At 51.6% G+C, this 25,716-nt stretch overlaps 2 protein-coding genes across 4 annotated transcripts; one reads left to right on the top strand and one right to left on the bottom strand.

Moving 5' to 3' along the window:
* Positions 1-463: 463 nt before the first annotated feature.
* On the bottom strand, positions 464-25,394 carry LOC134554118 (BPI fold-containing family B member 4-like). 2 transcript variants are annotated; one of them, XM_063404490.1, is made up of 18 exons: positions 25,196-25,393; positions 7,889-8,013; positions 6,696-6,807; positions 6,113-6,397; positions 5,809-6,082; positions 5,385-5,486; positions 5,154-5,276; positions 4,727-4,790; positions 4,222-4,282; positions 3,776-3,855; positions 2,954-3,163; positions 2,763-2,816; positions 2,512-2,682; positions 2,067-2,134; positions 1,732-1,774; positions 1,263-1,326; positions 1,066-1,142; positions 464-794 (listed from the first exon to the last, which is right to left on the bottom strand). In XM_063404490.1, exons 3-18 carry the CDS (start codon positions 6,790-6,792, stop codon positions 720-722), a joined length of 1,848 nt encoding a protein of 615 aa, XP_063260560.1. In that variant the 5' UTR covers positions 6,793-6,807; positions 7,889-8,013; positions 25,196-25,393; the 3' UTR covers positions 464-719. The 2 variants fall into 2 exon arrangements, with proteins under 2 accessions (XP_063260560.1, XP_063260559.1); XM_063404489.1 differs by having other exon boundaries at positions 5,809-6,397; positions 25,196-25,394.
* Positions 16,981-22,759, top strand: BPIFB2 (BPI fold containing family B member 2). Of its 2 annotated transcripts, none has more exons than XM_063404492.1 (16): positions 16,981-17,138; positions 17,752-17,868; positions 18,105-18,198; positions 18,475-18,579; positions 18,722-18,859; positions 19,286-19,331; positions 19,569-19,629; positions 19,874-19,965; positions 20,086-20,262; positions 20,626-20,667; positions 20,797-20,961; positions 21,250-21,317; positions 21,612-21,657; positions 21,926-21,989; positions 22,088-22,164; positions 22,439-22,759. In XM_063404492.1, exons 1-16 carry the CDS (start codon positions 17,117-17,119, stop codon positions 22,505-22,507), a joined length of 1,383 nt encoding a protein of 460 aa, XP_063260562.1. In that variant the 5' UTR covers positions 16,981-17,116; the 3' UTR covers positions 22,508-22,759. The 2 variants fall into 2 exon arrangements, with proteins under 2 accessions (XP_063260562.1, XP_063260561.1); XM_063404491.1 differs by having other exon boundaries at positions 18,472-18,579.
* Positions 25,395-25,716: the final 322 nt, after the last annotated feature.

The following is a 25,716-nucleotide window of genomic DNA, read 5'->3' as shown; positions in this document are numbered from 1 at the left end:
GATCAAATGTGCTTTTTTTGACAACCTGGTGTGTCTTACACAACACAAGGGGATAATACACACCTAAATAAATCCCTGTGGAGTGTGTGCTCACGCTATCTGTGCCTGGCTCTGGACAGAGCCTTGCACAACCAGCACCAGCAGGCTCCACGTGGGACCTGCTGCCAGCAGGAGCTGCTCCAAAGGGCTCCAAAGGAGAGGGAGATGCCAGCAGGAGGTGTTCTCTGCCCCCCAGTCAGGCAGGCTGCAGCAGGGCACCCACGCGCACCCAACCCAGTGCCCCTCTGTGAGGCTGTTTTACACCTGGTGCCACAGGCTGAGCTTCAGAAATGCTCTCTTAAGGTACCAGTTTGTCCTCTGAAGGCACAGCCTCCCCACCCATCCATGTGGCACCGGGGCAGGGAGCAGTCAAACAGGTGTGGGGAGCCAGAAACACACATAAATAAAAATCCAGAGAGGAAAATACTGTGAGAATGAGAGATTTTATTGAAAGAGCAATACGAGGGCAAGCTTTGTGCCTGAGAGCTCTGCCTCCTGGCTCTGGGTGTTAAAAGTGGCCACAGGAACCCCCAGTCATCCACCAGCTGAGCAGCTTTCCCACCCTGGTGCTGGCCAGAGCCCTGTCCTGCTCAGGCCACAGCCACAGCACAGGGCAGAGCTTGAGAGAAAGGAAGAGGGAGAGCGTGGAGCAGAGCAGGGCTTGGGGTGCTTGTGCTGCCTCAGAAAGGGAACAGCATCGAGGCTCCTCCCGAGCAGGATCCTCCTAGAGTGGTCTGGCCAGAAAACTCGCCTACCTGGAAGAAGCAGAACAAAAACTACTCAGTTTTTCATTCAGACTTTCTCCAGCCTTTTTTTTTTCTTCTTTTTTTTTCTTTTTTTTTTTTTTTTTTTTTTTCTTTTCCGTATCCCAGGTGAGATTTTCCACCAGCAGAGGGAAACGGGGAGCAGCCCATGGGAAATGAGGTTGGCTGGGGTGGTGCCGGGCTGTGGGATCAGTGTCCCAGCCCTGGGTGGGCACATTCCCACTCCCCAGGACACAGCACAGTGGGAAAACTCAATCCTTACATCAGTGATGTCGACTTCAGCGTTCATGAGGCTGCCGATGAGGGTGCTGGGCAGTGGGAGCGTCACACTGATGGCATCTGCAGAAACAGGTGTAAGAATCTCAGAGGGATGAAACCCAGAATGAAGGCAGCAAGGAGAGTGGAAGAGCCCCAAATCCAGCTGAATCTGAGATGAGAGGGGACCCTGACACCCCATACCTTCAATAGAAGGTACATATGCAGTTGAGAGGACCTTCTTGACCCATTCTCTGACCGTGGAGGCCTGCAGGGAAGAGGATGCGTCAGTAACAGAAGAGAGCAATGGCTATTGGGCCATGTCAGGGTTATCAGTTCAGTTCTACTCAGTTTGCTATGAAATACAAGAACTGGGAAGCTTCGTTCAGTGAAACATTCCCAGGACTGAGGGTGGATATGCTCTTTGGGTAATTTCTTTTAATTCCCCCATTCCCAGCACCCAAATTGTACTGCCAAAAAGTGAGGAGAGCCACCCAAGTGTCATTGCTGTGGGGCATGGGGGATCTGCAGGGCAGAGGGCAATTCCCCTCTGCCAAGAGAAGCAGAAGGGTGAAAACTGAAGATGAATTAGCTTTTGGTTTTCCTCCCCTACACAGAGCCTCTGGCCATTGCATCACTCACTGCAGCACCTCGATCCAGTGCATTCACTTACAGTGGGAGCGTCAAGACTCGGGGGGAAACGTGTCAGGTTGATGCTACAAAAGATAAAAACAAGGAAGAGTTGGGGGATTTTGGTGCAGCCTCCTCCAGGCCTGTTCTTGGACTTGAAGCTTTCTTGCTCTTGTAAAGATACAGGATTTTAAGATTAGAACAACTGTTTTACAACCCTCTCATCACATCAGCCGTGCAGTTGGTCTGAGGTTGGGGCTGGGAGGAGGCAGGAAGGCTCCAGCAGCCCTTGACATCTTTACCAGTCTACATCACTGTCCCCCACCAGCCCCATTTGTCCCCAGGCAGAGCCCCCCCAGCCCACAGAGCTGGCTCTACCTGTCAAGAGCCAGGGAGGTTTGCAGTTTGCCATCAGAGACTGATGGGGTGATGCTCAGAACGATGTCCTGGAAATGGAACAATGAAAGAAATGAGGTTATTCCCCTGCACAGCTCCCAAGACTGAAAAGTGTATTTGTAAATTACCCATTCTGAGAAAAAACACTTGTCTGTGCCGAGAAGCCACATTTTTGTGACAGATGGCATCATGTATCTCTCTCCCCAGGGTTCACCTTCCTGTCTTTATTTTGTGTTATTCCTGAAACATTTCATTTACGCTTTATGCTTGGTTATGAGCTTGTTTAAAGGACTGGGCATCACCGTTTTGATGAGGCAGTAAATACAAAAGTACAAATGCTGCAGGGCCAAGCCAAGGGGATGCCAGCAGTCACCCAGCCTCAGCCATCACCCTGGGATGGCATCTCATCCCCTGGAAGCTCACTCACCACATCAAGGGAGAACAGGAGCCCCTGGGGAGTCTGCAGGGCAGAACTGATGAAGTCGACAGTGGCTTTGAGGGTGACAGTGGCTCTTCCATCCCTCACAGTCACCACTGGCTCGTTGCGTACTCGGACACGCAGCTCCAGGGGCAGAGAGCCAGGGAGGACCCGGGTGAGCTGCAGAGGCAGAGGAGGTCAGGGCAAGGGTGGGGTGAGTGATGGGGTTGGAATAAATGCACATGGAGAAGGTGACTGACCTGGGGGATTAACGGGAAAAGGGCAGATGTGGTCAGCGAGCTGCTCTGGGGAACCTGTGGGAACAGCACCGGTGACATCCCTGCCAAGGAGGGGCCGTGCAAAGCCCACGCTGGGCTCAGCTGGACCCCACAAACACAAGCAGGCAAAGGTGGGCACCCTTGGGTCACCCAAGAGCAAGCAGAACACTGACCTGGCCTTGCAGAGGGGATGTGCTCTCCGTCAGGCTGGTGATGCTGAGGTTGAGGGCTCCCTGCCCCTGGACCTGCTCCAGCAGAGCGCTGAGGGTGTCCTGGGAGAGGCTGAGCCGTGGTGGGCGGCCCGTGGCCAACTGCAGGCTGGCAGTGAGTGGCAGTCCTTGCGTGGGGGTCATCATGCCAGCCCTGGCATTGTCAGAGAGGAGCTGCAGGGGACAGAGCAGGGAGGGACTTTGGTGGGGCTCGGAGGATCGCACTGGGCACCCTGCCTGCCTGTGGACCTCGTGGAGAGGCCCACACGAGCTTTGTCAGCACTTAAATGATGACAGGGCTGCTCCAGGCTGCTCTGGCACAGGCGAGGGCTGCATCTGCTATATCCTTCCCACTGAAACACTGCCACATACCCTGATTGGAAAGACACATTGCTGATATTTTATGCATGATTCTGGTCCCTGTCAATTACCAAACTTTGACAAACCACTTATAAACAGAACATGGCCGTGAGCCGTGAGTGCTGCTCCTGTACGAAATTAAACTTTTCTGATTAAAAACTATGAGATTGCTACAATTATGCTTAATGAAGTAGCATCAAGCCACTCTTGCTCATGCCAGCATCAAAGATTAACAGGCAAAAAATAAAGTGGAGACCCAGCAGTGGCAATAGCAGGGATGTGGCTGGAGCAGACTCATCAGAACCTTCCTGTGAACACGTGCCTGAAGGCAGCTGAAATCTGAGCAGCCTTTGACAAACAGCCACTATGTTCTAATGAATCCCCAAAGTCAGAGGTTTGGGGACCAGGGAACAGAGTGGCACTTACGTTCAGATCCATCTGGATGGCATCACCACTGAGGATGGAGAAGGGGGGCAGGTCCCCCAAAGCCCCGAGTGGGAGCACCTCTGTGAACACAGGGAAGAAAGCTCTTCAGCTGCAAAGGCAGGGGATTCTCCCAAATCCCATGGTCCCAAGAGTTACTGGAACCAGCAGCAGCTCCTGCTCACAGCATTCCCAGCTAGAAAAGCCACTAGGAAACAATATTTTGCAGCAAAAATATTGTTTCTAAAAGCAACCATTCCTGCAGTGGGTTTTTGCAAGAAGAGCTGGCTGCTGCTGCTGGGGCATTGAAACGGAGTGTTGGGTTTGAGCTGGGAGTTGTGGTTTTAGAAAATTGCTAAAATATTTGTGTTTACCTAATGTAGAAAGCCAAGCAATGCTGAGGGCAGGATGTCACAGGGAGGAGGGGAACAGGAGGTGTCAACACTTACTGTTGCTGGAGCCGAGCAGGGAGCTCAACACCTTGAGCCTGGCATTGATGATGTTGCAGCCCTGGGGAAGCAGAGGAGAGTGAGAGGGTCCTGGGACCTGCTGCACCAGTGGGTGACATTGCACCAATGCAGCCAGTGACAGTGGGCTCTGCTGGGCTGCACATGTGGGCAGAGCTGCTGCAGGCAGCGCTGAGGGGCACATCCCATCACACAGGATTCAGCATCCCATGGGTGAGCAGCCCCTCTGAGCCAGCATGGGTCTCACCTGGCTTAGTGGCTGCTAAACCAGCACCTGGCTCAGGAATCTGTTTGCCAGCAGAGCCTGGCACAGGCCGTGGTGCTGGTGCCTTTCAGCAGGAGGACAGGCTGACCGCCCCGCTGAGCTCACAGCTGTGCAAATATCCACATCCATGGGGCAGCCTGGCCCTCTGCCTGCCCTGCCCGTGCTGCCTGCACACCCAGCACTGTGCTGCTGGATCGGATGAAGGTGGCTCTGCAGACTCACCAGATCCTGCAGGACACCTCTAAGGAGGCGTTGCAAAGGCTCATCCAGAACTGGCAGTCTGGGGCTGGTAAGAGGAAAATAGAATATAGCAAGTGACAAAGATTAATACTGCAAAGTAGGACTTCACACAAGAGAAACAGGAGGCCTCACTTGCATTGTCCATGCTCAGTGCTGAACTATTCCTGTTCCCAAGCCCTCTGAATCCTGCCCAGTGCTAGGTTCCCCACACCCAGAAATGTTCTTTTCTTAGCCCAAATTTTAGAATAAAATCTACAGTTCCCCTCTGAAATCAGCAACTGGATCACCTTTGAGGCACCAGGCAGAAACCTGCTGCCACCAATGACCAACAGCACCAAGGTGTCCCACTGCCACGTGCTGGCCATGGGCCACCCGCTCACAGGGATGTCACCTCACACCTGATCCATACCTCACATAGATGTTTATGTCAACAGGCTTGCAGTTCAGAGTGTTCTGGTGAGCCGTCCACGTGTCCTGGACCAGCATGGTCGCATCCACCTCCACCTCCTCGCAGAGCGGCTGGCCCGGCACACTGCCCAGGGGAAGCACAGCAGGCAGCTCAGGACATTTGCTGACCATCTCCTTTCTGGAGAAATGGTGACCCCCTGCCCCAAGCCATGCCCCTGTGGACATGCCATACCTGCTCTCTACCAGCAGCTTTGTGTTGAAGTCCACCTGGTGCCCAAAGCCTGGCAGGGAGCGCAGACTGACTTTGGGGAGGGTGTTGTTCAGAATTCTCAGTCTGGTTGAAACAAGGAAAAGGCAGTGAAGGGCACAGCCCTGTCCCCTCAGCCCCCAGCAGTGCAGCTGTGTTCTTAGGGTCCTCCTCCCACTGGGCCATCAGGGACCCCCACCAGCCAGGAGCAGCTTGTGGCACATACAAGGCACCCTGGGATGCCAGGAACAGGCAGAAACTCCCAGAAGATGAACCCCCATTTATGAACCCACCCCAGGAGGGGAGGGAGGGGCCCTGTGGGTGCAGGCTCCAGAACAGGACCTCCTTTCCCCAGCATGGCTCAGACACACTGGGCTGCTCAGGGACACCACCTCCCACTCGTACTCACCCCAAGAGTTCTTCACCATTTCTGCTGAGAAGGCTGCCAACGAGACCGTTTTTGCCAAGGAGACCATTTTTGCCAATGAGAAGCTCAAGGACAGTGTCAAGCAGAGTATCAACAAGGCCGTCTTTGCCAAGGAGACCATCAAGGACACCATCTTTGCCAAGGACACCGCTGAGGATACCATCTTGGCCAAGGAGACCACCAACTACACCATCTGCACCAAGGAGACCACCAAGGAGACCATCTCCACCAAGGAGACCATCTGCACCAAGGAGACCTCCAACAGCACCATCTGGTCCAAGGAGACCTCCAACAGCACCATCTGGTCCAAGGAGGCCGCCAATGAGACCATCTCCACCAAGGAGACCTCCAACAGCACCATCTGGTCCAAGGAGACTGCCAACAGCACCCTCTTTGCCAAGGAGGCCTCCAACGACTCCCTCTTTGCCAAGGAGACTGCCTACAGGACCATGTTTGCCCAGGACACCCCCAACGACTCCGTTCTTGCCAAGGAGACCACCGAGCAGGTTGCCACCAAGGAGACCACTTGGAGGTTTCTGGGGAACACCTTTGGCTGGTGAATCTCTAAAACCTGAAGAACAGGATGAGAGGTCACTGTGAGCTACGTGGACTCAGCACACAAGGTGTGCCAGTCTGGCTCTTCCTTCCCCTCCCCTGCCCCTCTTCATACAAAAGAGGTGGTGGCACTAGCCACTGTAAAGTATCTGAAGTTCCATCTCCAAAGTGCGTTATAAATGCAAATTACTAGGATTGCCACTACTGCTGGGCAGATCTGGACCAGCTTCTGATTTTCTAAGCATGGTCAAGAGACAAAAAAAAAAGAACTGGCCTCAAAAGCATGATAAAGCCTGTGTTTTACATACACTTACCATTCATATCTGCTCTGGCAGCCAAGAATGGGATTCCAAGTCCATGTGAAGGGATCAGCAGGCTGTTGAGGAGGACAAGAGTCCACAACACCGACATCTTCGGTCCTGGCAACTGTGGGAAGTGATTCCCATGAGTGCAGTGCTGGGAGAGTGAGCACGAGCCCATGGATGGAGGAAAGAAAAGGGAGGGAGGAGAAAGGAGGGAGGAAGGAGAAAGAAGGAATGCCTGTCAGGGAAGACAAAATTGAGGAGGAGGCTGCTGGCACCTCTCCTGCCTCCTCATCACATTGGTGGGGATGGACAGTAACCCTCCTGGTGGCACTTCCCTGCAGGAGGAACCAGAATGTCAACACCAGTTACTCCAATGACCAATGGCCAGAGCAGCCAGGGGGAAAGCAAAGGGTTGTTGGGATGTTCCTGCTGTGACCCCCCAGTGCTGGTGAGCAATGGCACGACCGAGCTGTGTGATCTGGGACACATCCATTCCGGATGGGGATTTCTCCAAGAAACAAATCCTGCCTGCCACAGAACGGGAAAACAAGACATTTCTGACAACATGATTGTCTCCCAAAGAAAAGCAACAACATCTACAGAGTACAAATGCACCAATGTATCTAGCAAGGAGGGAACCTCCAGGGTGAATGTCATGATTTCTTCACAAACATCAGATTCTGAGGCTTCTCTCTGCATGGAAACACCTGATAGAATTGTAAGAAAGAGAAAGTAAACTTTAACATTTCAATGTCATTGAAATGTTTCTGTGGGACCTACAACTTGAAGTAGCTTCTTTTTCTTTTTTAAAGAACCAAAATGAACTTCATTGCTCCAAGTCTATTTAAATGTAAATAACTCATCAAAAAGGGATCAAAACAAGTCTGAGAGGTCTAATTCACCTTAGCTAGAAATCTATGGCAGATAATCGAGTTATACCAAAGATAATTTAAGTGATAATTGTTTATGAAAACCCTGAAATACCCTTTCTTCTGCAAGGACTGCAAATCCAGTGAACATGCACATCCCTTCTGGAGAAACTTGCACTGAAAGGCACCATTTACTTCTCAGAGCATAATTCAGGCAGGCAGCAGGCAAGAATAACAATTTTTGTTAAAAGGCCAGCACTCCCAAAGGAACACTGAGGGTTTGCAGAGGCAGGAGCTAGGAGAATGCTTTTGGAGGAATAAGTTTGCTCTTACCTGACCAAGCTCTCTCTCCAGCCAAGGTCCCTGTCTTCTGAAGATCACCGGGACCCAGGATCTTCATATATAGAGCTTCACAGCAGGAAAAAGGCAGGTGATGTCATCTGGGACATCCAAAATAACTGGTGGGGAGCAAAACAAACAAGGTCTCGTTTCTGGTGACTTCCACTGCAAATATTTCCTTGGAGATATTAGGAGTTAGATAAATCATTGAGCAATGAGGGGTAGGCACAGGCTCAGCCAGCTCTGGGTGCCTGGTTTGGTGCATGATCCTTTCAGCCTGTCAAGATGTGGACGTGGCTGAGATGTCATGCCCTGATAAAATACCTTTCTTTCTTTCTTTCTTTTCCCCTAAATAAAAATTGATGTTCTGACTAAAAAAATGTGTCAAAACACTGGCCACCCCTCGCTGCTCATACTTCTGCAGTTCTCAGGGCTGCAGTACTGAGCAGTAAGCCCTTGTGTGGGGATGTGCCTCATGTTATGATGAATGAAGGATCCGGCAGCACCTATTCCATGTAAAGACAGACTGTGGAGATTGTAATAGAGCCAGGTATTCCCTGTCCAGGCCACCAGGACATGCCCAGCACGCCTACAGCCTGATCAGATGTCACAGCCTAATGGATACCTGAGCTGACAGAATCTCCGGAGAGAAACCACCTAACTGGAAAATGCTGTCCTTATCTGACTGGAATGGAATTGCTTCCAAGTCCATCACCTCTGCTCAGAGTGCTCCAAAGGGCTGAAGGTGGGATGTGCTTTAACAAGAAGACACTGCTGAGAGGCTGATGCCATTGACCTGGAAGCTCCCAGGCCAGAGCTTGTCGGTTTGGGGTCTTTTTGAAGTTCTAGAAGGCATGACACCTTCCTGTCCTACCACTCCCTGCAACAGATGTGCTGCAGCTGCCCAGGGTCTTCTGCCTCCTCCCTGCAGCTCTCTCCAGGCCCCTGCCCTGATTGCCACCAGGAGACACAGAGACACAGCAGCAGCTCTTTGGGGCAGGACTGGGGTGAACTCTTCACTCCCTGATGTTCTCCTCGACAACAGGAGTGGATGGCAATGGCTGCTCCTCAGCTCTGCTGAAAAATAATCCAGAAAAATTGCTTGCTCAGTGTTAATACTTTCTGTAAACTTGGAAATAAATATTTCCAGCAGATTAGCCAGCTTTGGACACACATTATTTCCAGCTTTGAAAAAATACCATAGTTAAAGTCCAAGGAAGGGGTGGCAAAGATGTCAAAGCACTGAAGGAGTTGTCACTCTCCCTGCAACCTGATCAGCCAGGACCTCTGGAGCACAAAGCCTGGCTGTCATGGTGAGATCATGACCTTTGATAAGATGATGAGGGTGTTAACAAAGATGGTATTAAGTTATCATCCATCCTGAATCGCTTCATACACTGGGAGCCATTGTCCAAAACCTGAGTTACCATGAAGACAGCCCTGATACTGGTCAGTGCACAGGGAAGGGCAGGGTGGCAGCTCTGGGAATAGCTCCTGTGCAGTGACCTTTCAGGCATGACAGTAACTTGGCCTCTCCCCAGTGGCTGCTGAATGCAGAGGTCTCTGACGACTGGATATTTTGGAAAAACCAAAGCAGATTCCCATAAAGAGAATGACATGGTGATGTCCAGGTCTCGCTAAAGTGACTTTCAAAGCCCCAAGAACACAAAGCCAAATTGCTGAGTGAGGACAGAAACATGGAGCAAACCAGAATGGATTTGGTCAAAGGGAGAAGAATAGGACTGGTGTGAACAGACAGGTTTGCCTCAGTTCTCTGTGTTTGGGTCACCTGAAATGAAGCTGTCAGGCAAACAGTGAGGGGCACGTATTCCCAAGAAGAGTCTGAGACCTTGAAATTAGCAGGCTCCAGTCAGAGCAGGCTGGGGGAAATGTCCTAGCTATGGTTGGAAAATGAGGTGGATCTGCTCTGCTCTCCCACTGATGGCCTCATTCAGACATGGCCTGTCTGCCTGAGGAAACCAAGGTTTGCCCTGCCATCCCTCTGGGACTGCTGAGAGACTGCTACACCCCTGCTGCTGAGGGATCAGGGCTGCTGGCTCTGTGGGGCTGCAGGGAGAGCGCTGGACAAGGCTGCACATCCACCCCAGGTCACCAGTACCAGTGACATGCTAGTGTGGCTCGGCAGCAGAGCTGCTTCATGAAAAATTAACCAGGTGCTCCCCAAGATTCCCAGCCAGAAATTCTCTAGGAAAGCTGTGGACAGATATTTGGAATAATTTTTTCGCTCTACTCAAAGGATTGAGATTCAAAACAGTTTAATTTGTTTGTTAGCTAACACAAGAACAATAAGGGAAATCTGGCCCATGCTTGCAGTGACATGGAGAGAGGCATCACAAACCCCAGATTTCATGGGGAGCTGGGTTTACAGCTCCTTCCTCACTGCTGAGAGCTCCCAAGGAGAATGATTCCTTACACATGATGCAGAACAAATCCCTGTGGAGAGCAGACGGGGATCTGGGAGCCTGCCTGCCCAGCAGGCTTTCCTGGGAGTAATTTCCTAAAAACACGACAGTCTTTCCAAAGATATCCTCAATTCAGCACCAGCTTCCTGTCACCAGGAAAAGATGTTCAAATCATGTCAGCTCGATGAAGTCTGGATCAAAGCTGTTTATTGACTTACTAATGACAAGGAATTATCCAGGAGTCAGTGAGTTACACTCTCAGAATCAATATCAGTGAAGCAGCTGATAAATACCGACACCAGCCCAAACCTAACTCCTTCCAGGGTCCTAATCCCTGGGCACACTCCCCATCCCTCACAGCATGGGCGCTCTGGGAGCAGGGGGTCACTTTCTTGCACCCCTGTCTTGGGGGAAGTGTGGATGGTGCATCCTGACAATGCAGGTGTGATTTATTTAGGGATCAGCTCTATAAGGAACCCAGCCATGCCCCACTGGATCTGCCAGTCTCACTATAGGGTCATGAGGTCTTTTTATTTCAGTTTGTGGAGTCAGCTCTTGGAAAGCCAAAGAAAGGAAGAGACACCCCAGGAAGCCCAGCACCCTGCTGCTCCCTCCCTCATCCATTCCCACTGAGTCCTGGCCACAGTGGGGACTGGGGACTGCAGCCACAGAGTCCCCATCCCTCAGGTCTCAGCCACAGGCATGTCCAGCACCAGCACCTTCTGCAGATTTAACAGCAAAATGCACCTGGGTGGGATTTAACAGCAGATTCTGTGTTTGTGTGTGAAGGACTGAGGCACAAAGTCCAGGGGTGACCCAGGGCATGGCAAAGCCACCGTGGCAGTGTCCCTGCCCTGCCTCCACTGATGTTGTGGGTGCTGCCCTGCAGGTCACACAGGATCCCTGTGAGTAGGAGGCACTGTCAGAGACACCTCTGGTGGGCACTGCCAGCATCTCCAGCAATTCCCTGCCTACCAAAGGGGTTTGGGAATACTCAGAGGGAAAATCAACAGGGTGGGGATTATGTATTTTAGTTTAGTCTCTGCTTTTGGCATACTTCCCTCATGAATTAAGTAGATAAATGAATGGTGCAAGGTGAGGAATTTTACTGCCATTTCAGCTGGGTTTAGGCGTGGTTAAGGGAGATGTGTTGATTTTTGGAGATTTTAGAAAGCCAAAGAACTGTGATAGTTTGATTCTGAGGACAGGAACAATGTTCCAAGAGGCTTCAGAGAAGCTGTCTACATCATTTGCAGGCGTTCTGCCCATGCAAGGAGATTCCTGCCTCTGAAGAGCTGGGCAGACAGAGCCCGACTGGAGGCACTGCCCAACACTTCAGCCCTGCATGTCCACTGCAATGGAGTGGCTGGGAAGTGACTGTCCCAGCAGAACCCCTGGCAGCCCTGGGGACAGGAGGAAAGAGCCAGGTTCCCACCCCACAGGTGCCACACCCAGAAGAGTTACTGGTGGCCAAAATACTCCCACAAATGCACATTGTACATTGGGAGCAGGGATCACTTCTGAGTATAGGTGCCTGTGGAAAAACAGTTTAGGAGACTGATTTATCATTTGTTATGCCTTGAAATATTGTTCCTTGCAATAACATATTCATTTTCAAGATACATTTCAGGTGGGAGCAGAGCTCTGAGGCTTCCAGACCAGTGCAGGTCCCACACACAAACATCAGGAGCCTAAATTGTTGGTTACACAAACCAGGGCCTGCCTATCCCTGGCTGAACAGGGTTATTCTGGATTAAGCCTGCCTTAAGATGAGCAAAGAGCGGGGCCAGATCCCCACAGGTATCTGACTAAAATGGACTGATATTATGATGTCTTAGGGAGCTGCAAGTCTGCCCCTTGTCAAGCCCCAAGGGCAGCTCTGTCCGAGCATCACATCCCTGCCCACCAGGCTGGGACAAGGAGGCTTCCAGCAGCACCAGTGCATTTGCTGCACAAACCCAGGAATGGCTGGAAATGCTGCTTTTCACCAGTCTGAAAGCTCCTTTGTGTGGCAAAACTGTGAAATCTGTTACAGTGCACTGAGAAGAAGGAGGAGGCGGAGGAGGTGGAGGAGGAGAAGGAGGAGAGGGAGGAGATGATCTCTGGGAAACAAGGATGGGAGGAGGATGGGACTTCCCAGAGCTGGCAGCACTTTCTGAAGGGTGCTGTGAAGGACCTTGCTCATGACTTGGGTTGCACCCTGGGCAGGGAGAACACGTCACCCTCAGAGCCCTCATGCACCCAGCAATAATTATTTATTGAAGATCAAAAGGTGGGAAAGTCACCTGCTAAAGAAATCAATCTGGTACGGATTAAGGCAAAATTTGCCTGGTGTCTAATAAAACGTGTTTTCCCTTTTTGCAAACCTTTTCTCAAGAATGCCATCTTCTGGTTTTAAATGAAGCTGAAGGTTTTCATCCCTAAAAGAAGCTCTGAGAGACTGGGAGTACAAAGCAGACAAATATGCACATTGCATGGAATAGCATAACTAGACCTGGTCTGAATTTGTCCATAGAACCTTTGTTTAGTGGAGAAAAAAAAAAGAGAACTGCAAAAAGTATTTGTGTGCTGTAGAAATCCAAACCTGAAGACTGACACATCTAACAGTGCTGTTACCTGCCCCTGAGGAATTGTCCATCCTGGCAAGCCAGTGATGTGTCCTTTGGGATTTACCTGCTGGGGTGGGGGGTTGGTTCTAACACTGACAAAGGTGATGTGGGAATTCCTGGGGCTGAACCTCGGGGTGGCCGTGGTGTCCTGCCCCAGCACCCCTCCATCCAGAGTGATTTCTATGTTTCAAGTCTGAAACCAGAGTGATTTCCATGTTTCCTTCTGTAAAGCTGCTCAGAGCTAAGTTTGGTCAGCACAGGATAAACCCCAGGGATGAGTGAACCCCCCACATCCCCCAGCCATGCTCCCCATGGGCACTGCTTCTCATTAACCTTTTCCCAGTGATTCTCATTTGGATTAAGCCATGAAGAGCCCTGAGCCAGGGGAGAACACCAGAAAGATCACCAGGAAACAGAAACTTTTCACCTTCAGCCTGAAGGAAAGACAGAGGAAAAGAACTGGGTAAAGGGGAACAGGCAGAGCCTGGTGCCCAGGATTTGATGCTTACAGCAAAGTCACCTCTTGCTGATATTCTCATCACCTTTTTCTTCCCCTTCTTGTTCAAACTTTCCATTTAAATCTACTTTTAAATTTAGAAACATGTTTCTTCCCAATGAAAAATCACACGGTCTAATTTGGAAAAAAAATCAGGAAAAAATTATTTTGGCATTCAAAACATCTCCATGTCCCCATCCCGCATGGATCTGGGGGATGGAGGGCTGGCTCTGATCCCCCAGAAATTGGGGGACATCATGGATAAAAACTGGGCAGCCCCTCACACCGCAGAGCTGCGACACCCGCCCCGGACGGTGCTGAGGCAGGAGCTGATGCGCTTTGTTGCCTTTAAGTTACAGTTTCTCCGTGTGTTTGTAGACACAACCATGCAGAAAATCACCAGCTTTAATATCCCACTTGTTAGCGGGGAGTGATTCGTGGCTGCCTCCAGGCTGACACTTCCCAACCTCCCACTTTTATTTGCTTGTCCGCGGTTCTGGGTGCGCAGTGTGAGGCTGCGGCTCATCACTCACCCCGAGACGCCTTTCATGGGCTTGGTGTTGGGCTTGTTTTTTTTTCACAGCTTCCTCTGCCATTTTCTGCAGATCACTCCCATTTACAGCAGCTGAGACTGCTGGAGGATTTGTAGAATATGAGGAGTCCAGCACAAACCCCCCAGGGAGGAGCCCGTGCTGGAGGGTGAGGGGCTGCAGCTCTACCAGTGTATCATATAAAACATCTCTATTAACATATCCCATCCCAACACAGCCAGGACCCCTGCTGATCTTCTGCAGAGAGGGAAGGAACAGTCAGTCTGTAAAACCTGACTGAGAAAGGGAAGAACCAACAGAATTAAAGGGTGAGGTGATACTGTTGTGTGAGCTGGTCCCTGAGGGTCTCCAACATCTGCCAATACAAATAATTTCTCTGATAAATCTGAAAAAAGTCTGGGTAAGCTCTCAGACTTGGGTCCCAAATGAGAGCTCCCAGCCAACAGAGACTTGTGCACCAAATCTCAAAGAAAAATCCCATCTGCTTAATTCTGTGGTACAGACAGAAGTGGGAGCAAGAAGAAATCTAAGATGGGCAGTGGTAAATTCTGCTCTTGGAACACACATGTCTCAATAATAGTCTTACTGATTTCAGGCAGCGTTAGAGTGAGGATGAGAAGAACCTTCACCTGCCCAGAGAATGGGCTCCTCAACCCCAATCCTGTCCTAATTCCACCATGGGAGATCCACACACCCCACCAGACTGCAAACAGGCTGCACAGAACCCTCCTCCAGGCTGCTGCAGTCTCTTTGGCTGCCCCTTAGACTCGTGGTCACCACTGTGTCCTTCCCCATCCCCTCCTGGGTACCCCACCCAGCAGGACCCAGCTCTGGGAGCTCAGCCTGGTGAGGTAATGCAGCACAAAGTAATTTATTTCCTCTCTTCATTTCTGTATAAAACTTGTCATGAGGTTTAATCCGTCATTACCTCCCTCCCAGAGCTGTGCTCAGTGGCCTGCTGCTAAGCCCAGACAAGGAGATTTACATCTTATCTAACAGGAGTGTAAGATTTATGGATAACTCCCGACAAGGAGCACATCATGCCAGAAAGACACTTTTGTGCTAGTAACTTGATCAGTCATTATGCTGTGAGTTGACATCTAATTAAGCCTCCACAGGCATCATCAGGTCCAGAACAGCTCTTCAGGAGGAGAAAATCCACCTCTAAGCACCGTGGTGGCAGCTTATCCCCAACCCTTGCACTGCTGGAAGAGATAATAACGCTCCCCAGAAAATCCCCAGTCTCAGGGAGAGCTGGCAATATCACCTGCACTGGAAAAAGGAATCACAGGGACAAATTCCAAAAATACACAGCAAAGACTCATTTCTCAGAGACTTTCTTAGGCTGGGTCCATGTCCCTACCAAAGTCAGATCCCACAAAACACCTTCCACGACCACAGGGGACTCATCTGAGGGTTACAACCTTCTCAATGGATTTACTTTTCTGAGCACATTTCTTGCCTCTCAATGGGCTGCCTACATCAGCGTGGAAGTGTAAATCCTGCTCTCCCTTGGCAGACTGCTCCATCTTCATATTTTCTCTTGACACGGCTTCCAGGATGCCTCCGATGGAAATGCAGAGCATGGCTGGAATGCTGCTTTTCTTGGCATTTCCCTGTCATGCTGAGCAGGAGAGTAGCACAGTGCTGGGGAGAGCCAGGGGCTCTGAGCGTGTCAAGATGCACCTGGAACCAGCGCCCGGTTCCTCACGTCACCCACGCACAAAGGACAGTGGCTGCTGCCAGGCTGCAGGTGTTTCAACAAGCCCTGAACACCTCACCCCTCTGCCAAAATGGGCAACTCAACCCTCTCTGGGGACTGGACATGCTGAGGTCACAGGACTGGGGAGGGATGGGGGGAAGTCAGAACACAAAGGGGAGCTGGAAAGGCCATGCAGGGTGTGTGTACGTGGTGTTTGCAGGTGGTCCATGCTCTGTCCTCCAGGCCAAAAGGAAGCCAGAAGAACACGATGGACATCAAGCATAGGAAGGAGAGGAACTCTTGTTCCCCTCCCATGAAGGGTTTCACTGTAGAGATATTATCAAAGAGAGTGGGGGCCACTGGCTATATTTTCAGCCAATTGTAATAAATATTGCCAGTGGCTTTTGATAGGGAATGGGTTTAAAAGAGGAAGGGATTATTGCATATGGGCCATTTCAGATCTTCTGTCTGGTCTAAAACTCGCTGAACCCAATAGAAACACTTCTGCTACCTTCAAAAGACTTACCCAGCCCTGATGGAACCAGAGAATGTCCTTAAATGCCAGGATCTTCTTCAGGTCATGTCTAATCCTAATCTCAACCCTTCTGGTCTGAGCTGCCCAGTCGGGAGAGTGACACAAACCACACCAGCCACTCAGAATCCTGGAATAGTCTGGCTTGTGAGGGAGCCTAAAGCTCATCCAGTTCCAAACCCCTGCCAGGGGCAGGGACACCTTCCTCTGGACTTTTCCAAGCCCCATACAGCCTGACATTGAACACTTCCAGCAATGAGGCAGCCACAGTTTCTCTGGGCAACCTGTACCCTGGCCTCAGCACCCTAACAGGGAAAATTTCTTCCTAATCTCTAACATAACCCTGTGCTCTCTCAGTTTAAAGCCATTGCCACATGTCTGTCATTCCATGACCTAGTAACAAGTCCCTCTGCAGCTCTCTTGGAGCCCCTTTAGGCACTGAAAGGGGCTCAAAGGTCTCCCTGGAGCATTCTCTTCTCCAGGCTGAGCAACCCAAGCTCCCTCCATGTGCCCACAGCAGAGACGGACTGGGAGGTGCTGTCCCTGTGGTGTTCAGAAGAAAGGGTGGCTGCAGAGCAAAGAAATCTCCACATTTGCTTTCTAACAATGTTTGATTTCTTGGCACCCTCCATGCAGAGGCTTTTCTTTGTGCTCCTCAGGAACAGCACAGTGAAGACAAGCTGCCCCAGCACCTGCTGTTCAATCCTTCACCTCGCCAGGTCAACGGCCAAAGTAATCAATTCTATGGGGAAACAATAAAAACGGTACAGAAAACAAAGTGTCCCCCCAGTGTCCTGGTTCCCAGCCCTCTTTGCCAATTCCTGCCCCATCAGCTTTGGTTGGGAGGATATATAAAACCAGCAGAATTTCTCGGTGGGGCCACGGCAAGACACAGACTGAGTCAGAAGAATGGGAAGACCAGCCAGGAGAGGTAAAGATGCTTTTGCAAACTGAATAACTTAATACAGGCATTGCTCCTACTTTTATGTGTCTCCATAAGGGTCAGCACTCGCCAGAAGGGATACTTTCTGCAAAGACTGAGATAAATATGCATGTTTTCTGCAGGTTAAACATTCTGAATTACTTGTTTTCGTAACATTGTAAGAGCATTACAGACATTATAAACGATTCCCAAATGTTTTTCAGAGACGCATAATGCTTTCACCTTTTCATTTGACTTTATAACTCCTCCATAACTTCCATTCCTTCCTCTATTAATTTTAGCTTCTGTTTATTTGCTGCTTTTATAGCAGTTGTGGCCATTCTGCGCTCCTCAGTAAGTGAGATATTGCTGCAGGCACTGTTCTAGCTCACAGGATTGCAGAGGCTCTTCAAGGCTGAGCCTTCTGTCGGTGCTTTTAAGACACCACACGAGAGCTGTGGGTTGTTACTGCACCAAAGCTGACACACACAACCCCAGTCAAGGAGCAGATCTGTGGCTCCGTGCCTCAGTGGCCAGGCAAGGGCCACGTTGTTCTGACCAGGCTGCTGCGGGTGCCCTCTTCCTCCCCCTCCTCTTCCTCCTCTTCTTTCTCCCCCTCCAGGTGCCGGCATGGCGATGCTCCGCACCCTGAGCATCCTCCTGAGCCTCCTGGTCGCGGCTCACAGCACCAGGTCACCGGACTGTGGCGGCATCCTCACCCCCTCTGGGCTGAGATACCGTAAGTGCAGCCCCGCATCTCCCCCGGCAGCAGCAGGGAGGGGGGACAGTGACATCTTCCACTCTGGTGGTGAAACACCAAACTGGCACCAGAATCTCACGGCGCTGCTCAGCTCTCCTGCCTCACCCGCGCCCACTGCTGCCAGCAGGGGGCTCGGAAGGGATGGAAACGGGTGTCAGTCTGTCCATCAGGACAAGCTCTAGAGGCTCTCATGAAACATCTGCCCTGTCTCACAGTTGCTGAGGTTTCAAAGCCACATGCAGAGTCGGTTCTCAGGAGAGACCTCTTGGCCTCGCCAGCCCCAGAGCCATCTTCTGCCTCCCCAAGTAGGTGAGTTGCCCTCTCTTGCCCAGGCTTTGCTGCCATACCCCTGGTTCACACTGGTGTTTCAATATTGTCACAAAAAGCACTTTGCCAGAGAGAACAAAAATCCTCCTGCAGACCAGGAGGTTTAGAAATGAACTCCTGGCTCCTTTGTTGGTGTCCAGCGGTAGCAGAACCCATGCTGCTCTCAGGGTGTGGATTTATCTGTGCAGATCTCATGAACTTTTGGGGTTTCTCAAGGTATGTGCTAGTCTCCTAACACCTTCCTTTCTGCTCCAGCAGGAGCCAAATTACCTCTGTCAAAGTTGACAAGTTTTCCCTGACCCTGGTCCCCGACACCGGGATGCGGCTGAGCATCGAGGTGGACCTTGGCATCACATCTGCCCTGTGAGTGCTGGGGCAACCAGGCTGGAACCAGCCCAAGCTCCTGGCTGAGGTGACAAGGCACCTGCAGGAGCAAGGGTGGCCTGCGGGAAGTGTGGCCAGGATCACCCCCAGCTCCAGCCTCCTCCTCTCCTCCCCGGCACAGCTCAACCAGCAAGGAGGTGAGGCTGTCCATCTTGGCAGACCTCCACGTGGAGATGAACCCCGAAGGGAACCTGGAGCTGGTGACCTCTGACTGCAAACCCACCCTGGAGGAGGTGCAGAGCACCGAGGACATGGACAGGTCAGCCCCACAGTTTTGCTCCTTGTGGGATTTGGGTAATGGGTGAAAGAAGAAACTGAGACACAAGTGTTTCTAGGCAGGAAGGCAATTGCTCGCTGCCCTCAGAAATAACAAAAGCCAGCACTGAAACTTTATCTTCATGGGAGGAACTTTGCTCTACTTTTGGAGTGGCTTCTCCATTTTAAGAGAGTTTCAGTCTGTCACAAGGGTGTGGTACTTTCAGAGCTCTGCAGCTGGAGTGCTTTTAATGCAAGTCCAGTGGCAATTCTCCAGTGATTTGGGATTCTGAATTGAAATCATAGCTTATTAGATGATAGAAAACAATAGTAATTCTGTCTCTGGATGTCTTTTGGGTCAGATGAGGCTCTCACCCACCTTTGGCTGATCTGGTTTTCTCCTAACTTCTCTTCTGTTGTTTTTACCCAGCAAGTCCTCTGGATCAGAAGTGGACAAGCAGATCAACGTTGAAAAAGTAAGATAAAGTTTGTAAAGGCATAAGACAGCATTGTACAGGTCTGTAAGAATTAGAGCACTTTATGGTGCTTTTCCAGACTTCCCCCACAGCTCTTTCTCTCTGGACACTGCCATCATCCCCTGGCTCCTACTCCAACCAATGGCAACACCCACCTCAGAGGCTTCCCAGGGGCACCCGATGCCAACAGACCCCCATGTTCACCTATCACCTCTCTTTTTGTTCTTTATTCCATAGATTTGCCTGGAAGTCTCCAAACTGCTGCTTTTCCCAAATGAACGGCTGATGTCTCTGGCAGGTGGGCACTTGGCTTTCAGTCCCATTGTGGACTGAGGGTTTCAAGGAGCATTTTGGAGCAGATTGTGAGGTGGGACAAATTCCTACCCTGCAGCAGCAGAGGCTCTGCTGCCATCATCTCCCCGGGGACCTGCTCTCTCTTCCCAGCTCTTTCCCTGTCTTTTGTACTCTGGAAACCCAGACACTTCCCAGAGCCTATCACTCCTTCCCTCCTCCTCCTGAGCATCCCTCTGCTCCATTTGCAGCTCCATTCCCCATCACACCAAACTGCCAAGTCCAGTACCTGCCCCTGGCTGCTCCCATGTACTCTGAGCAGGGAATCATCATCTCCTTGCAAGTAAGTCCTCACTTTCCAGCTCTTACAGCCCAGCTCCAGTCCTTGGGAGAGCAGCTTCCACCGAGTGCTACAGTCTCGAGACACTTGAAATTCATTTTCTCTTTACCTGTGTCCCTGCAGACAACTTTCCAAGTGGCAGGGACAGTGATCCCGCTGCCAGTCAGCCCTGTGCCTTTCAGCATGCCTGAGCCAGGGAGTTCCAGCTCTTCCCACCTCATCCTGGCCTTCTCCAAGCACTCCTACACCAGCTTATTCTCTGCCTTGGAAGAGGCTGGAGCCCTCAACGTGAGCCTCCTGGTGAGTGGAACAAGGGAGAAGGAAGGAGTGGGAGATACACATTTGCAGGGACAGCCCTGCCCTTGGAATGTCTTGGAAGAACCACAAGCCCTACACAGAAATGAGAGTGTGTCCAAGCACCTGCAGGAGCCACAGCCCCTCATCCCCAAGCTCCTAAATATATTCCTGGTCTAATGGGGCATGGAGAGTCTGCCATGAGGAGTAACCTGCACCCTGCTCCTGGCATGTGAGGAGGGCTCCTGCAGTACCCAGGGGTGGGATGTTGCTCATCAGAGGGGCTGCATGGCCACGCTGGCCACGAGCCCTGGAGCAGCAGCCCCAGAGAACCACGGGCCTGATCACGAGCTGTGCTTTGTGTTTCAGAGCCCGCTGACCACTGCCACCCTGGCTGAGAGGATCACTCAGGTGTGTTGCTGCCACTGGAACCCCAAGAGGCACCACCCCAACCTGGGCAGTGTCCCCCAGCTGCCCACCCCCTCCCTGGGGGTGCAGGGGTGGCTGCCATGCCCAGAAATGACCCTGTTCCCTTGGCAGATGGGCTCCCTCTTCCAAGAGGACCTACCAGTGGTGCTTCAAGCTGTGACCCGGAGCTCCCCTCACGTGGTGCTGGAGGAAGACAAAGCCATCGTGAAGCTTTTCCTGACTGCCCAGATTGGAACAGGATCATCCCTTTTCCAGAGCTTCCTGAGTGTGAACGTGGTGAGTGTGGAACACGCCGAGCTCGGGCAGCGTGTGCTGCGAGTGTGTCCCTGCTGCCCACGGGCACTGCCCTTTCCCCTGAGCCCTGGCCCCACTGCAGCCTCTGCAGGGCCTGATTCAGCCTTTTCCATCTCAGTGCTCCTGCTCTCCAGCAGTGTTTGCCTGTGTGGCATCTCGCAGGATGCAGGGAGCACATTGCAGCAGGCAGCACAGGGATGGGTTCATCACACCCCACAAACATGGAGTGGGACTATCTCCTCACTGACCCTGCCTCTGTTCCCCTCACAGGATGTGACTGCCAGGCTCCAGCTCAGCGTTGCCGACACGAGGATGATCATCTCTGTGGCAGACATAGAGTAATGACCCCGTCTGCACTGCAGGAGCCCAGAGGGGACACAGCCACAGCTGGGAAATGAGAGGCAACGTGGCCTGGGGAGAGTTGTAGCTTTTAGAGTTTGGGCATTGCAAATGTAGCCTCTTCCCCAGGGAGACAGAGAAATTCCAGAAACATGGCTAGGGTGAAAAGTGGGAACTTCAGCTTCCACACTCCCACAAAGGCCCTGAGCCTAGATGGGGAGTTTGGGGAAGCAGGGGAAACTGCTTAGTCCATCTCAGCACCAGCAGCTCCTCTGCTGCTCTTTGTTTTCCAGGGATGTCGAGCTCAGCCTGGCCACCTCAGATGTGGGTCCTATACTGGTAGGTACCTCCAGCTATGGCCTCTCCTGGTACCATCCTCTCAGAGCCTGCTCCCCCCTCAGCTGCCCCAGCCATCCTGGGCAGTGGGTGCCAGCAGGGAAATATGGAAATACTGACTTTGGGTGCTTGTGGCACCTGGTGGGAGGGACAGTTGAGTCCTTGTGGGATGGGAAGAGGTGCAGTGAGCATCAGAACCCTCCCACAGGTCTCTGCTCTTCTCCTCCTGCTTTAGCCCCACACCATGAGCTGACCCTGAGTTTCCCCACAGGCTGCCTTGCTGGAGGAGTTGTTCCTGCCCACAATCCGTGAGGAGGTGCCAGCCCAGATAAATGGTGAGGAGATGGGGGCTCTGCAGATGCTGCCATGCAGGATGCTCCACATGGGCCCAGGCAGCACCCAGCTGACAACTTTCCCTCATTCTTTTTCTCAGTGGTCCTGAGACAAGGTGTTTCCCTGCCCCACATTGCCGGTTTCACTTACAGAGATGTCAACATCACAATTCACAAGGTAAGAAAGAAGACACTTAAATTGCTCCCTGCTGTGCTTGATTTAAAGGAAGGCTGGAAGCAATGCTAACCTCCCAGCTCCAGAATAAATCAGAGCCTCATTGTCCAGCCCTGGGAACTTGCAGGATCAAGCTCCATTGCCTTGAATAGGCCGAGCCCCTCTTCAGCCCCATGGACAGAGGCGTGGTTGGGGCTGTGGGTGGTGAAGCCCTGTGTGGGCTGATGGAGCTACACAGGCACCATGCTCAGTCCTTTTTCCTTCCTTCCCTGCTCAGGATTATGTCTTGATCCCCTGCAACCTCCAGCTAGAGCCGAGGAATGGAGAGACAAGCACCTGGGTGTGAAGTCCAGCGTCTGGAGTAAAACAGTGGCAGAATCATTCAGTTGACTCACATCGTGCTCCGTGGTTTGCCACTGCTTGAAATGTTGAAAATCTTCTTTCTTGCCTTACTAAAACATCATGGTTTTATATACTGGATAATGGTGCTGCACTAGCACCTTTCTCTTCCAGCCCTGCTCCTGGTAGTTTTTTTGCACAGAGAATGTATTGTAACAACATTCTGCGCTTTAATTAAATATTGCTCTTTAATTCTGCATTTGCTGGTGTGACTACTGACATTTTTCCCCCCTCAACAGTTTGTACCTATAAACAGATGAATTTTGCCCATCATGTCCAGACCCTACATTTAATTAATTCCACTCATTTACAAGGATGCCAAACAGTGTGTTGTGCCTCTCAGCTGCAGAACAACATAACCCTTACAACAAGAGATCTTTCATCTGCTTTTCCTCCATGTCTTGTGTTACTATGGGAACATTACAGCTGGTGAGTTTCCTGGGTCAGAAAAAAGAGGAGGGGGAGGAAATCAGTCTGCAGAATGGTTTCTAATTTTAGACCTGAAGGCAGTTATATTTTCAACACTTTGCTTCTGAGGAAGCTCATCAGAGAAAATGCTGAATGAGAGGTGACTGCAGGCGTCAGACTGCGCCAGCGCCGCCGCCGTTGGCATTGGGATGCTCTTTCCTCCTGACCAAACACATCTCCTGGTTGTTCAGGGACATAAAGGGGGGAAAAAACGCCCACAACAGACACTGGCATCCAAAAGGGGAGGGTGGGTGGTAACAGAGCTTCAAAGCTGCCCCAGTCGCTCAATCACTGGGTGCTGTTGGCACCTACGCCAGACAGGGTGAACATGGGGCTGTGCTGATGCCCAGGAGGAGAATCCTTGTCCCTGACCATACAGCCCAGGAGGAGAATCCTCATCCCTGACCATGCAGCCCAGGAGGAGAATCCTTGTCCCTGACCATGCAACCCAGGAGGAGCATCCTCAGCCCTGACCATGCAGCCCAGGAGGAGCATCCTCAGCCCTGACCATGCAGCCCAGGAGGAGCATCCTCAGCCCTGACCATGCAGCCCAGGAGGAGCATCCTCAGCCCTGACCATGCAGCCCAGGAGGAGCATCCTCAGCCCTGACCATGCAGCCCAGGAGGAGAATCCTCATCCCTGGTCATGCAGCCCAGGAGGAGAATCCTCAGCCCTGGTCATGCAGCTCCCACCTCAGCTCTCCCATGGTGATACTTCACGTAACACCTCAGCCATGAACCCTTATTAATTACATCTACATCTGCTTTCTGTTGCTACAACTGTGCCCATCATTTCTAGCCTCTGAAGCTGCTGAAAAACACTTCAAAGTCTTGTATTTCAAAGGCTCAGAAATAGGAAAGCAAACAAAACAAGCCAGGTTGATTTACTGCAAGGAGTAAAGAACCCTGAAGGTTTATATGCCCAGAGTAGGGACCTGACTAATGATGTTAATGCCCAAGGTTGGCCACAGCAGGAACAGCTCCTACTAAAAGTTTCCTGGTAGAGCTGCAACCATTATTCTTTGACTAATATATGTTAAACCAGTTTCCCAAAAGGAATAAGCTACAGTAGTAGCTTAGAGAATATTTGCTGCCAAAGAAAAGATGCATTCCTTTGGCAGGAAATATTCTGGCTCCAAGCTTCACTTCAGGGCTGCCTCTCCAGTGCAGGGTTGGAGTCCCAGGAGCTGCACCCACATTTGCCAGCCCCACCTGGGAATAGCCACAGGCTTAGAGTAGAGCTGGCCCATGCTGGAGAGTGAGGGCCTTCTGCTTCTCTCTCCAGTCACCCCATTTACTGACACCCCCAACACACACAGGGAAATGGAATGGTGAAAGAATTGCTTGCATTAGCCCCTTTGGCAAATACAAAATCCATCACTTTCCTGGGCAGTCCTGTGGGAAAAGCTGCCTGGTGACCCCCAGCTTCCCTCACTACTGGCACGTGGAGCAGCATGCACCAGCCAGATGGTTCAAACCCTGGAGCAGGGGGAACAAGCCCCTTCTCCATCCCCCACAAAACAGCAAAGGGATGAAGCTTTTGCCAGGGGCATTGCTGGAGCAAGAGCCAGAGAGCTCCAACAAACCCACAAACCACCAGCTGCACAGGCAGCCCCTGGCCAGCCCTCCTGCTGCTCACCCAGCAAAAGATTTTTCCAGCCAGTCAAGGTTCCAGTGTTAAAGAAACTTTCCTGAACAGGATTATCCCAGCTCTTAAGGATTCTGGATTGCAATTTCCTGCTCTGGGTATACTCCTGAACCCACTAGAAACTTAGAGCATTAGACAGACAAGTTGCAGAAGTGACAAGTAACACTGGGAAGATTCTGCCCTTTCCTTTGGAAAAGGCTCCTCTGCTGCTTCCCCCTCAGTCCCATGTGATGAGCATGATGGAGGCCAGACCCCAAGAGGAAAAGCCTTTTCCAGGGCCACGAGATGACTTTTCCACTCTTCTGTGACCCTGGGCTCTCTGTGCCAGCTCTCCGTGCAGCAGCAAGCTCTCATCACACATTCTCACCACACTGTTTTCTTTCTCCAGACAAGCAGGGACAGTGCCAGATCACAGAGCCCTCTGCATTGTGCCAGAGAAATGAATGACTCCCAGCAGAGCAGAATACACACACAAGTGATGGCCAAACGGGAATGAAAAGAGGGCCTAAACTTTACTTACTGTCAGGAAGGTGTTTGCTCAGGAACCAGAACAAAACCTTGTATCAACACTGTTCTGCCAACCTGTGGGCAAAAAGGATGGATGGAGACACCAGTCCCAGCAGTGCAGGAGTCCTGAAGTGGCACAAAAAGCAGATGGCAGCACAGCTTGTCTCTCATCCCATCCTCCAGGTAACAGGGTCCCACAGAGCCCCAAACCCTGCTCTGCCAGCTCTAAGGGCATGCTGGTGTCAGAGAGCAGCAGCAGCGGGATCTGAGCTCCCTGCTCCCGGCTCCTGAGCAGGTTCCAGAGCTCCACAGCGTTCACTCTGGCTGGCACCTCACTCCACAGGGGCTCAGCTGGCTGTGGAGCTGCACCCAGCCCTCTGCCTCAGTGCAGCACCCTGTCACCACCCCAGGGACAGGACAAGGCTTGTGTCACCAGCAGCTGGACAGTCTCTGGGGAGCACAGTCCCACAGGCAGCATCAGCCTGCACCATGCTGGGAAACAAAGGAGCTGTTTGTCCTCATCAGGACCCATCT

Source organism: Prinia subflava, chromosome 8 (assembly GCF_021018805.1).
Source record: "Prinia subflava isolate CZ2003 ecotype Zambia chromosome 8, Cam_Psub_1.2, whole genome shotgun sequence".
NCBI classification, from domain to species: domain Eukaryota; kingdom Metazoa; phylum Chordata; class Aves; order Passeriformes; family Cisticolidae; genus Prinia; species Prinia subflava.
This window is presented reverse-complemented; position numbering and strand designations above follow the sequence as displayed.

Excerpts from the sequence above, each read along its gene's own strand:
- LOC134554118 (XM_063404489.1), bottom strand. The coding sequence starts at position 6,792 with ATGTCGGTGTTGTGGACTCTTGTCCTCCTCAACAGCCTGCTGATCCCT. Across the intron at positions 5,487-5,808 it reads AATGGTGAAGAACTCTTGGG|ACTGAGAATTCTGAACAACA; the intron begins GTGAGTACGAGT and ends TGTTTCAACCAG. Across the intron at positions 1,327-1,731 it reads CGAGTCTTGACGCTCCCACT|GCCTCCACGGTCAGAGAATG; the intron begins GTAAGTGAATGC and ends TCTTCCCTGCAG.
- BPIFB2 (XM_063404491.1), top strand. The coding sequence starts at position 17,117 with ATGGGAAGACCAGCCAGGAGAG. Across the intron at positions 20,668-20,796 it reads TGGCTGAGAGGATCACTCAG|ATGGGCTCCCTCTTCCAAGA; the intron begins GTGTGTTGCTGC and ends TTCCCTTGGCAG. Across the intron at positions 21,990-22,087 it reads GGTGCCAGCCCAGATAAATG|TGGTCCTGAGACAAGGTGTT; the intron begins GTGAGGAGATGG and ends TCTTTTTCTCAG.